The sequence below is a fragment of the Muntiacus reevesi genome, chromosome X (genome assembly GCF_963930625.1).
Source record: "Muntiacus reevesi chromosome X, mMunRee1.1, whole genome shotgun sequence".
Classification (NCBI taxonomy): domain Eukaryota; kingdom Metazoa; phylum Chordata; class Mammalia; order Artiodactyla; family Cervidae; genus Muntiacus; species Muntiacus reevesi.
The window spans coordinates 131,703,271-131,716,120 of NC_089271.1; the positions used below are offsets into that span (position 1 = coordinate 131,703,271).

The following is a 12,850-nucleotide window of genomic DNA, read 5'->3' on the forward strand; positions in this document are numbered from 1 at the left end:
TGGAATGAAAACTGACCTTTTCCAGTCCTGTGGCCACTGCTGAGTCTTCCAAATTTGCTGGCATATTGAGTGAAGCACTTTCACAGCATCATCTTTTAGGATTTGAATTAGCTCAACTGGAATTCCATCACATCCACTAGCTTTGTTCTTAGTGATGCTTCCTAAGGCCCACTTGACCTCACATTCCAGGATGTCTGGCTCTAGGTGAGTGATCACACCAGCATGATTATCTGGGTCCTGAAAATCGTTTTTGTATAGTTATTCTGTGTATTCTTGCCACCACTTCTTAGTATCTTCTGCTTCTGTTAGGTTTATACCATTTCTGTCCTTTATTTATCTGATCCAGACTTGCCCTGAGAGTCCAGGAGACTCTGGCAGAGGTGTGGGTCAGTGATGGACCGCTGCAGGGTTGGAGGTACTGAGTGTAGCAGTGCATGCATTGGACCTTTTGAAGGAGGTCACCATTATCTTCATTACCTCCACCATAGTTTGGCCCTAGGTAAATAACAGGGAGGGAACATAGCCCCACCAATGAACAGAAAATTGGATTAAAGATTTACTGAGGACGCCCTGCCCATCAGAACAAGACCCAATTTCCCCCTCAGTCAGTCTCTTCCATCAGGAAGCTTCCATGAGCCTCTTATCCTTCTCCATCAGAGGGCAGACAGACTGAAAACCACAATCTCAGGAAACTAACCAATCTGATCACATGGACCACAGTCTGTCTAACTCAGTAAAACTATGAGCCATGCAGTGTAGGGTCACCCAAGATGGACGGGTCATGGTGGAGAGTTCTAACAAAAAGTGGTCCACTGGAGAAAGGAATGGCAAACCACCTCAGTTATTCTTGCCTTGAGAACCCCAAGAACAGTATTAAAAGGCAAAAAGATAGGACACTGAAAAATGAACTCCCCAGGTCAGTAGGTACCCAATATGCTACTGGAGATCACTGGAGAAATAACTCCAGAGAGAATGAAGAGACGGAGCCAAAGCAAACGCAGCACACAGTTGTGGATATGACTAGTGATGGAAGTAAACTCCGATGCTATAAAGAGCAATACTGAATAGGAACCTGGACTGTAAGGTCCATGAATCAAGGCAAATTGGAAGTGGTCAAACAGGAGATGGCAAGAGTGAAGTTGACATTTTAGGAATCAGCAAACTAAAATGGACTGGAATGACTGAATTTAACTCAGATGACCATTATATCTACTACTGTGGGGAAGAATCCCTAAAAAGAAATGGAGTAGCCATCATAGTCAACAAAAGAGTCTGAAATGCAGTACTTGGATGCAATCTCAAAAATGACAGAATGATCTCTCTTCATTTTCAAGGCAAACCATTCAATATCACAGTAATCCAAGTCTATGCCCCGACCAGTAATGCTGAAGAAGTTGAAGCTGAACGGTTCTATGAAGACCTATAAGACCTTCTAGAACTAACACCCAAAAATGATGTCCTTTTCATTATAGGGGACTGGAATGCAAAAATAGGAAGTCAGGAAATACCTGGAGTAACAGGCAAATTTGGCCTAGGAGTGCAGAATGAAGCAGGGCAAAGGCTGATAGAGTTCTGCCAATAAAACGCATTGGTCATAGCAAACACCACCTCCCAACAACACAAGAGAAGACTCTACACATGGACATCACCAGATGGTCAATACCGAAATCAGATTGATTATATTCTTTGCAGCCAAAGATGAAGAAGCTCTATACAGTCAGCAGAAACAAGACCAGGAACTGACTGGCTCAGATCATGAACTCCTTATTGCCAAATTCAGACTTAAATTGAAGAAAGTAGGGAAAACCACTTGACCATTCAGGTATGACCTAAATCAAATCCCTTAAGATTACACAGTGGAAGTGACAAATAGATTCAAGGGATTAGATCTGATAGATGGTGCCTGAAAAACTATGGACAGAGATTCCTGACATTGTACAGGAGGCAGTGATCAAGATCATCGCTATGAAAAAGAAATGCAAAAAGGCAAAATGGTTGTCTGAGGAGGCCTTACAAATAACTGTGAAAAGAGGAGAAGTGAAAAGCAAAGGAGAAAAGGAAAGATATACCCATTTGAATGCAGATTTCCAAAGAACAGCAAGGAGAGATAAGAAAGCTGTCCTCAGTGATCAATGTGTTATACATATCAGCATTTAATAACATTCTGCCTAATTTTGTTGCCTCAGGTTTTTCAAACAGACCGAGGTTCAAATCCTTCCTTCACCACTACTGGCTTTGCCATGGTAGGCAGCTTACTTAGCCTCCCTGATCTGCAAAACAGTCATAATTTTATTTTATAAGACAATCATGTTTACATGAGACATCAGTGGAAGATTCTGGCACACAAGAAACATTAAAAAAAAATGTTGATTTTCTTCCAACCTGGGTTATAAATGGCATGACATCTGAAACTACAAGTCAAACTTCTTGCATTGAACAAACAGCTGAACACATTGAAATAAGGCAGCAAATACATCATTGGCTTACAAAGACTTATTTGGCATTGTGTGGAAAATTTTCAACATATAATTCAATAGCAGGTTCTCCAATTCTTATAATACAGTTTTGTTCAATTTTTCTTTTAGAAGCACAGGCCGTCAGAGTGAAATGTTCATATATGTGACAACCACAGTCGAGTAACAAACCAAGGGAATGAGGGGTAACATGGGGAAAAATGACCACAGATCCACAGCCCATAGAGGGGAGTGACAACACATGTCAGGTCCCCTACTATTGGGCAATCTGTATCAATGAGCATAATCTTTGACACCAAAATGCCCACTGCTTAAACTTTATTCTAAGGAGATAATACAAATGAGCTACAAGGATGCAATAATGCAGCATTATTTATGATATGCCAAAATTAGAAATATCTTAATAAGCTAAATCACCATATTATTCTTTAATAAGAATGTAACTGATCCAGAGAGTGATATAGGATGATAAACATGATGTTGAATGAATACAGTAGGTATAAAACAGCAGGAGTATAATACAGAGTGTAAGAGTACACATAATGTATGTGTTCACATATACACAACAGAGATACTTAGAAAACTGTTGGCCAAAATGTTAATAGTTATCATTTATGGGAGGTGATTTTTTATTTTCTTCTTTAGTACTTTTTGTATTCTTTGAATTTTCTACATAATAATGTGTTCATCTTTATAATCAGGAAAAAAAAGTAACTTTTTTTAAATCGGGGAATAACTGCTTTATGATGTTGTCTTAGTTTGTGCTATACAGTTCGAATCAACCGTAATTATACATATGTCCCCTTCCTCTAGAGCCTCCCTCCCCCCTCTCACGCCACTCCTCTAGGTCATCACAGAGCACCAGGCTGGGCTCCCTGTATTACACAGCAGCTTCCCACTAGCTGGCTATCTTACACATGAGAGTGTATATATGTCAGTGCCACTTTCTCAATTCGTCCCACCTCTCCTGCCCCTGCTGTGTCCACAAGTCAATTCTCTACGTCTCTTCCCTGTATATATATAAATTAATATATGATATTTGTTTTTCTCTTTCTGACTTACTTCATTCTATAGGTTCACCCACCTCACTACAACTGACTCAAATTCGTTCCTTTTTATGGCTGAGTAATAGTGCATTATATACATGGTTGATGGGAATGTAAATTGGTACAGCCACTATAGAGAACAATATGGACATTCCTTTAAAAACTAGGGATACAACTACGATATGACCCAGCAATCCCACTAATAGGGTATGTATCCTGAGAAAACCACAATTCTAAAAGACACATCCTTCCCTGGTGGCTCAGCTGGTAAAGAATCCACCTGCGCAAAAAAAAAAAAAAAAAAAAAAAAGAATCCGCCTGTAATGTGGGAGACCTGGGTTCGATCCCTGGGTTGCGAAGATCCCCTAGAGAAGGGAAAGGCTACCCACTCCAGTATTCTGGCCTGGAGAATTCCATGAATGGATTCCAGGAATGGAGAATTCCATAGAGTCATAATGAGTTGGACACCACTGAGCGACTCTCACTTTCTTTTCAAAAGACACATGCACCCAATGTTCACTGCAGCACTATTTACAATAGCCAAGACATGAAAGGAATAGCATTTTTATTGGGGGTAAAATTAATCTTACAATGTGAGCTACTTTGTTCTGCTTCTTCCTGCTTTAGTTCTCTGCAACACTAATTTCCTTTCAGTTGCAAAAGTCTAGAAAGCAAACTGTCAGTTCTGCTCTGCCTAACCTCTTAAGGCCGCTGGTCTGATCAGAGGTCAAAATGCAAGGGAACTGTTCGGCTCCTTCTAAAGGGGATTCTTTGTAACAGGCAGGACGGCTGCAACATAAGAACTCCTTGTGTAAGGAGTGTTTATGCTCCATTAAAGCTACCTACTCGAAAAGGGAATGGGAGAGGGAAGGTTATTCTAGGGTCAACTTTTTCTTCAAAGAAAACAGCCTTTCAGGTACTTATTGCCTTGTTCAAAATTATGTGCATGAGTCCAGGGGTGTGTCTGTGTCATCTGCATTCCATCTCGCAAAATACTTCCTTTGAGATTCCCATCACGTCCCACTTCACTAGGGTATTATTAGCATATCTGCCGTTTTCCCTTTTATCCCCTCCGACTTCAGTCACCAGAAAAACAGCTATACACAGACCCTACAAAAGACGGAATGCCCATGAAAACATTGAAACATTGGCCTGAAACTATGAAAGAACCCAAGGGTCTTTCTGTTTCTTATTCGGAACATGCTACCAAGGCTAAAAGATTCCTTACCTGCTTTATGTAGCGTAACTGAGATTCAGCAATTCCGTGAATGAAAGATTCAGGTGAAGAGCCTCTTGGGGTACCATCAGTAGCTGGTTGGTTTGAAGGGCCCCATAACATTTCACGGACAGATGGGGGATTCAAGTCTACGTGGAAGTCAGCTGAAATCTTACAGTTGTTCTTCACATCAAACAAGGCAAGATTAATAAAAAAGGGTTCAACCTAGGAATGAAAAACATTACATTTTTAAACAATGACTTTTATTTTAGGTGGGATGGGGGAGGGATACAAATTACACAAAATTTTTTTTATTCTTCAAGTTTCTGTGATTACAGTTCCTTTCTGAATTCAACATTCAGCTAAATTGTATTATGGCTCATTTGCATATGAAAAAGAGCTTTCTAAATAACAGACTCTCAAATTCTAACTTTTGTCCAGTGCAATTTTATGTTATAAATTTTTTTTAAATGATGAGTGGAAATCAGAAGCCACACTTAAAGAACATCAATTATTCTATGAATAAACTTTAATTCTCCATAGGCTTATTGAAATTACCTAAAAATAATGCCAGTATTACACAGTAGAAATAAATCTTCCCTTTTTCTATATTACAGCTTACTGGATTATGCATTTAATAAGAGCTAATATCAGTCAAAATCAAATTACTTGACAAAAGCTTTGCCCCATCAGCAGTTTTGGAAGACATGATTCCTCTCTACAGATGGCATTTGAAAGCTGGTCACAAAGAGAAATTTCATGCCAGATGGCATAAAGATTAACCCTTTACACACCAAGAGTCTGCTAGTGCATCTCAGCTACTTCATAAGAGAATAAATCATCACTGGATACTTTTCAAACATAAACTAGAACTCCCTCTCCCCCCCAAAAAAAACAAAAAAAGGTGAAGAGAAAATGCAGTCTCTTTGGCGATTTTACATTCATAGTTTCAAGTATTCCTAAGCAGCTCAAATGATCCGTGACAGCTAATAATTAGAATTTTCTGTGCAGAACACAATGAATTCACTCTGTGAGAATAGTGAGTGAGACAAGCTGACTGCACAGCCTCTGTGCTCCTCCATGGCTTTGGTATTCCTTATTCATGGCTATTTCACAGAAGTCATATTCTCTAGTAAAATTTACAAATTTGAGGATTTTCCAGGTTCTGGAGATATGTCCCTTCTGAAGGTCAAGAGTCTACCTACTCTGTCTGCTATTTTGAATAGGTAAGACTTTCATGAATCCCCTCAAGATGAAAACATATTCCTATTCTGGCAAAAGAAAGACAAATAAAATTCTTCCATGTCAAATTTATTGTAACATGTAGCAATGGAATTTTCACCCAGTAAATTAGTTCTCAGCAAAAAAAAAAAAAAAAAAAAAAACCTAGTTTCTTTAATGTACTGGTTTAAGGGAGGTAGAAGAAAAAGTCATACATACGTTTGTGGGTGGTCCTTTTGCATTGTCTCCAACATGACCCAAGATATTGAACATTAAATCATGGCAATTTACCAAGAAACGTTTATTGCACTTTTCCTCAAATGGCTTTATATCAGGTTCAATTCCTGAAAAGTCCAACCTCTAAAAAACAGATAATATGAATCATTTCTCTCCCAAAATAGAATTTACATGAACATAGATCTCTAAGTAAAAATTGCAAAATCTAACAGATCTCCGTCCATTCTTCAGTTGAACTCTTTTAATTTTTTCATTCAATGAGCCTTTGTAGCATTCTTACACTAAGGTTCTAACACTGATATAAATCCCTGCCTCACTCCTGACCCTGCTCCTCTGATTTCAACTCTTACCACTCAAGCCTCCCCCCTCCCTCTGTTTCAGCTCCACCAGTCTCTGGTTATTTTTCCAGCACACCAAGTAAGTACACTCCCACCTCAGGACCTTTGAACTTTCTGTTCTGTCAGGAACTCTCTTCTCCCAAGATAGATGCATGGTTTACTCCCTCATTTCATTCAAGTCTCTAATCAATTGGCGGTCCCAAAGAGAGACCTTCCTTAACTCCCTATATAGAATTATATACTCTCTGACAGCCTATACTCCCTTTCCTTAATTAGTTTTCTAACATTATTTTTAACATTTACTTCATTATTTATTGTTTGTCCTCCCCACAAAATACTGTGTTCCAGGATGGTAGGAATTTTGTTTCTTTTCTGAGCTGTGCATGAAACAAATTTGACATGAATGAACATGGGAGGCAAGAATAACACCATGGCCTCTAACTTGGAAGATTCAGTAGAAATTCAGTAGATTGTGATGTTATAAACTTAGTTGTGAAATAAAAATGAATAGCAGATATAGGGGGAGGGCGAGTAGAGACAATGACTTCAGTTTAGCATATGCTGAGTTTGAAAGGATACAAGTAAGTGGTTGGAAAATAGGAAAGGTGTGAGTTGGAGATCTGGATTTCAGAATCAGTGCCAACTAGGGTGAGGAGGATGAGGCTGGAACCCTGGGGACCACCTACATTGAAATGATGGACAGAGGGTGAGGCGTGTGCATAGGAAACTGAGAACCACTGAGCTCAGCTTCTAACAGAGCTGGTGGATGAATCCTGGCTGCCACTGAGATATATTTTTTAAATTATTGGTACTTCAAAATAAAGCTTAAAAAAAGATACTGGGAGTCAAGAAATTCCTCCCAGCAGGGGAGGAATCCGTCCCCCACCTCAAAGAAACTCACTGAATCCCCCTCAGCTCACCCAGCTCAGGCAATCTGAGTTCATCTGCTCATTCCAATTGTCTGAACAGACTCACATTCTGTTCACAAATGTAAAGTATAGACTGTGGCACAACTTACTATACTTTCAATAAAACCAGAGAGAGGGTAGATGAGAACTGACTGGATGAATCTGAGCAGAATATATTGCCAGTATGGAAAAGTCAAGCCAAGAAACACAAGAATTTTTCTCAATTGCCTGAGTAATTCAAGCCAAAACAGGTATTGTGCCTGAAGAGTCTTAGATAATTATAGCTGTTCTGACCTTGCCTGCGTCACTGACAAAACTCTCCTTAAAAGGGCCTAAAGTATAATATTCGTACCTGAAAGCATAATTTTTCCCCCAGAGTCTATTTATCTGCAAATGTGTGGGACTAGACAGCTCCCTCTTGAACACTTATCTATCTGTGGAGCCAGCAGAGGCAAGTCATTGCCATGGAGATCAATTCTAATTTCCGCCCATTTATCTGCTCTCCTTTCTAGCTTACTCAGACAGTGGAATGTGAAGGAAAACTGGACTAAACCACTCTAGCCCCCAATTCCTTTCCCTTCTGAGGCCTGTGAGGACAAATGTGGGGACATACGGCCTTCCCTAGGAGTTCAAAGTCAGAACCATCTCCTTCAGTCAGTGTTTCTTTATTGTCTACAGTCAGTGGTAGAAAACTCGTCTCTGGACACTGAACTCTGGCCAGAAGGGAAGGCTGATATTATAGGATGGCACTGCCTACCTAGAAATGTACACACAACCTGGATTTCTCTGTGGTAAAACTGGTCTTCCATAATTAACACTGAATTCAATTTCTGGTCAAACTTTCATCCCAACTGTAAATTTTTCTCTCACTGTAGCTCACTGATAAACAAACATAAAATCAGTTCTGTTCCATGACCACAAAAACACTACACCACAAATTTTTTAAAGACACTGGATGGAGTTTCAACCACAGTCAATTGGCTTCTTTGTATACAATCAAAGAGTCTGACATGTCCAATTAGAATGCAATCAAGATGGCGGGGGAGGGGGGAACACAGGACGACAAGGGAATCAAAGGCTCAGACATGATTCAAATGAGTAAATTTCTGAATGAATATCTTAGAACTAACATTCCCAAGGCCTGCTATACACTTTCTGGAAAAAAATTATAGAACTTACACAGATAATATAATAGTGCTATGGGGAAAAAAAAAAGAGGAAACATTTAAAATAAATTTTCCCCAGATAATTTTATTTTTTCATGTGGTATTTTTATTAAGGAAAAACTTCTACATTATTTATAGACTACATACTTTTTCCATTTCAGACTAAAAGAATTTTTGTTAGAAAAACGTTTGAAGCAAAAAGAAACACAATCTATCTTCCCAAAACTATTTTATATTTTATTGCTACATTTTCACTGAGAAAAAAACTGTAATGCTTATATAATGCATACTATTTAAAAAATTCCATCGATTTTAATTAGAAATCTCATGTAGAAAACCCGTTCATGGATCACAGCCTTGTCATGGCAAAGGGGCTTGCATAACTCTGTGAATCTATGAGCCATGCCACGTAGGACCAACCAAGACCAGCAGGACAGGGTGAAGAGTTCTGACAAACCGTGGTCCACTGGAGGAGGAATGGCAACCCACTCCAGTATTCCTGCCACAAGAACTCCATGAATGGTAGTAAAAGGCAAAAACATATGAAACGGGAAGATGAGCCCCCCAGATCAGAAGCTGTCCAATATGCTACTGGGGAAGAGCAGAGGGCAATTACTAATAGCTCCAGAAAGAATGAAGAAGCTGGGCCAAAATGGAAACAATACTCAGCTGTGGATATATCTGGTGGTGAAAGTAAAGTTCAATGCTATAAAGAACAATATTGCATAGGAACCTGGAATGTTAGGTCCATGAATCAAGGCAAATTGGAGGTGGTCAAGCAGAAAGAGGATGGCAAGAGTGAACATCGACATTTTAGGAATCAATGAACTAAAATGGACAGGAATGGGCAATTTAACTCAGGTGGCCATTATATCTACTACTGTGGGCAAGAATCCTTTAGAAGAAATGGAGTAACCCTCATAGTTAACAAAAGAATGCTGAGACATTACTTTACTGACAAAGGTCTGTATAGTCAAAGCTATGGTTTTTCCAGTAGTTGTGTACGGATGTAAGAGCTGGACCATAAAGAAAGCTAAGTGTAGAAAAATTGATGCTTTTGAATTGTGGTGCTGGAGAAGACTCTTGAGAGTACCGTGGACAGCAAGGAAATCAAACCAGTCAATCCTAAGGGAAATCAACCCAGAATATTCACTGGAAGGACTGATGTTGCAGCTGAAGCTCCAATACTTTGGCCACCTGATGCAAAGAGCCAACTCACTGGGAAAAAACCCTGATGCTGGGAAAGATTGAAGGCAAAAGGAGAAGGGGGTGGCAGAGGATGGGATGGCTAGATAGCATCACTGACTGAATGGACACTAATTTGCACAAACTCTGGGAGACAGTGGAGGACAGAAGAGCCTGGCTTGCTGCAGTCCATGGGGTTGCAAACAGTCAGATAGTACTTAGCAACTGAACAACAATACATAGAAAAACCGAAAAGAAAACGAAAAGATTCATCTTCCCTCAAGTAATTTATTTACTTGTGAAGTATTTTCCATTAAGAAAAATATTTGTAACATTTAGACACTGTAGAAGTTTTCCATTTTTAAAAATTGGTAATTTAATTGGAAAATGTCATGGAATTACCTAAATCAGAAGAAAATCTGAAAAAGAATAGATACATATATATGTGTAACTGAATCACTCTGCTGTACACTTGAAACTAACACAACATTGTTAATCAACTATACACAAATATAAAATATAAATTAAAAAATAAAAATTAAAAAGAATCATGGAACTAAATATTAACTACATATTTAGTAGTATCTTAGTAATAAAAGTGCCTCACTCTCGTGAAATACACATGTGCACATAAATTTGTACTTTCCTGGACCGCTTTCCCTCTGAAGTGAGATTAAACTAGACATGAAAATTATCCCAGTTCTACAGGCCTACATCAAAAGTGGAAAATAAACATGTCTCATATGACTTGGTGTTCCTTATACTATACATTTTCACTGATACTGGATTACAATTGTATTTAATGTGTTAAAGGCACTGAAACCATTGTTAAAGATTCTTTAATTTATTGATTTTGAAGAGCAAGATGAAGTGAAAACAATATAAAGAATTGAGAGGAATATATATATATACATATATACAGTTTCAAACTATTTGTATATTTTCAGCCCTCCTAGTGAAATTAGTTATTAAGCTACCTATTCAAAGCAACCAAGACAAAAAAATATAAAGCAATAAATATATGCCCAGTAGTTCAAAAATCAGTGATTTCAACATTTCATACACTGTCTATCTGAATAAGCAACAATTATTTAAAGCAATATATCATTAATACCTGAACTTCTGAATCAAAAGAAAATAGATTCTGTCTTCCATCTCCTCTACTGAGCTTGTTTAGTTGTTCAGTTTCTCTTCCATACTAAAATTGAAACAGACAAATATATATATATACATATATACACACATACACACACACACACATATATACACACGTATTGATCATGACTTCACTTCCTTCAAAACAGTATTAAATGCTATTTAATGATCTAGTTTATGAGAACTTAGCAACTTGACACAGCTTCAAATATACTCTCTTCTCCACTTCCAAGTACTTAAGGTGGATAAAGAATGCTTGCTGGGCAAGAGTTACAGTCATCATGACCTGTGCTATTAATCAAGTATTTATACTTTCTATACACTTTTTTTAAGACCAACAATATTATTCAACTCATAGTACAAAAAAGAAATACAAGAGACTTGTGATGTAAAAGAGAATTACAAGAGAACTAATCCATGGTGCTACTCATCCATGATACATATATAATATATATATATATATCCATGAGTATATATGTTATATATATAATGTATATTATATGTAATTCTGATTCTATCACTTTAGGAAAAAACATAATGGGCTCTATGGTCTGAAATGACAGACTCAAAGGGAACACATTAAAATCTACAGGGGATCATGAGTGTGTTTCAAAATTTTTTAAAATATATTAACATTGAAACTTAAAAGAATGGTAAATTTAAAACAGAAAAAAGTAACATCTAAAGCTGTATAAGTTAATAGCTCAGGAGGAGGAATAAAGTAAAAATATAAATAGATTTGGCAAGGATTTAAATGGAGATAAATAGGGTATAACCTCCTAATCTAGTATAGAGTCCATAGAGTAAAATATGTAACCTAGTAACATAGACATGATAATCACATCTACACTTTCAAAGCTGGCTAATTTCAAACACCAAAGAACAGAGTAATCAACACAAATGATGTCTGTTAACCAAAATCCTTATCTGATAAAATTATTCATATACATATAGATAGGCATTCACATACAGACTCTGATTTTCATATGAAATTAACATAAACAATTAGACAGAATATCATGTTCAATCTACATCAATAGCACCTTGAATGAATAATATTTAGCTTATGAATGACAAAGTAATTAAACTGAATGTGGAGAAGGAAATAGCAACCCACTCCAGTATTCTTCCCTGGGAAATCCCATGGACAGTAGGAGGCTGGTGAGCTACGGTCCATGGGGTCCTAAAAGAGTCAGACTTGACTCAGCGACTAAACAGTAAGAACAATACACTGAATAAGAAATAGCAGATAATATTAATATTCATAAGAATCTAGTAGCATTTCTTGGAACCTAGGGAAAAAAATAACACTTTCCAAACTGTTAGTTGGTACTGAACAGGTCCAACTTGAGCAGTGTACTTTTCTTTTGCAGTCTCTACCTGTTTCACTAATTTGTTGTGATTTTTAACTTAGAAATGACATTGCCAAATGGAATCCAGCATTACAGCCTTAATATGCAGGATTAGCATTGTCTCGATTGAAGGCAAGTTGCCATAACAAAGGTGTACCTTCATCAGTTCCGGATGCATGCTCCTTTCCAAACTGGCCATGATGTTCTCGGCTTTTCCTTGGCTGCTAGTTTCATCATCTGAAAATTCATTAAAAGCAGATGTTCTAAACCATGCAGACCATTAACAATCACCTAAGAGGAATATCCTAACTATCTCTCTCTCCCACCCCAACCTCTCCTACTAGATTTATTACAAAGAATTTTGATTATGAAAGCACTGGGAAAACTTTAATGGACTTTTGAAAATCTGCCATGAATCCCCTATCTGTTTTCAGTCTGGTTATATTTCATATGTCAGAGCCAATGGAGCATCAACTCTTTAAAAAAAAAAAAAAAGAAAAGAAAAACCTATCAACCTCCACAGTCACTTTTAATGAAGAAGTAGGTCAACCC

At 37.7% G+C, this 12,850-nt stretch overlaps 1 protein-coding gene across 3 annotated transcripts in view; it reads right to left on the reverse strand.

The window, feature by feature from the left end:
* Positions 1-12,850, reverse strand: part of DOCK11 (dedicator of cytokinesis 11) — a 203,717-nt gene that overhangs the window by 120,461 nt on the left and 70,406 nt on the right. For all 3 annotated transcript variants that reach the window (XM_065915011.1, XM_065915009.1, XM_065915012.1), the window contains 4 exons: positions 12,456-12,535; positions 10,906-10,989; positions 6,177-6,317; positions 4,749-4,961 (listed from right to left, as the gene is read on the reverse strand). In XM_065915011.1, the coding sequence (XP_065771083.1) occupies positions 4,749-4,961; positions 6,177-6,317; positions 10,906-10,989; positions 12,456-12,535 (518 nt within the window). The remainder of the gene's footprint in view (positions 1-4,748; positions 4,962-6,176; positions 6,318-10,905; positions 10,990-12,455; positions 12,536-12,850) is intronic.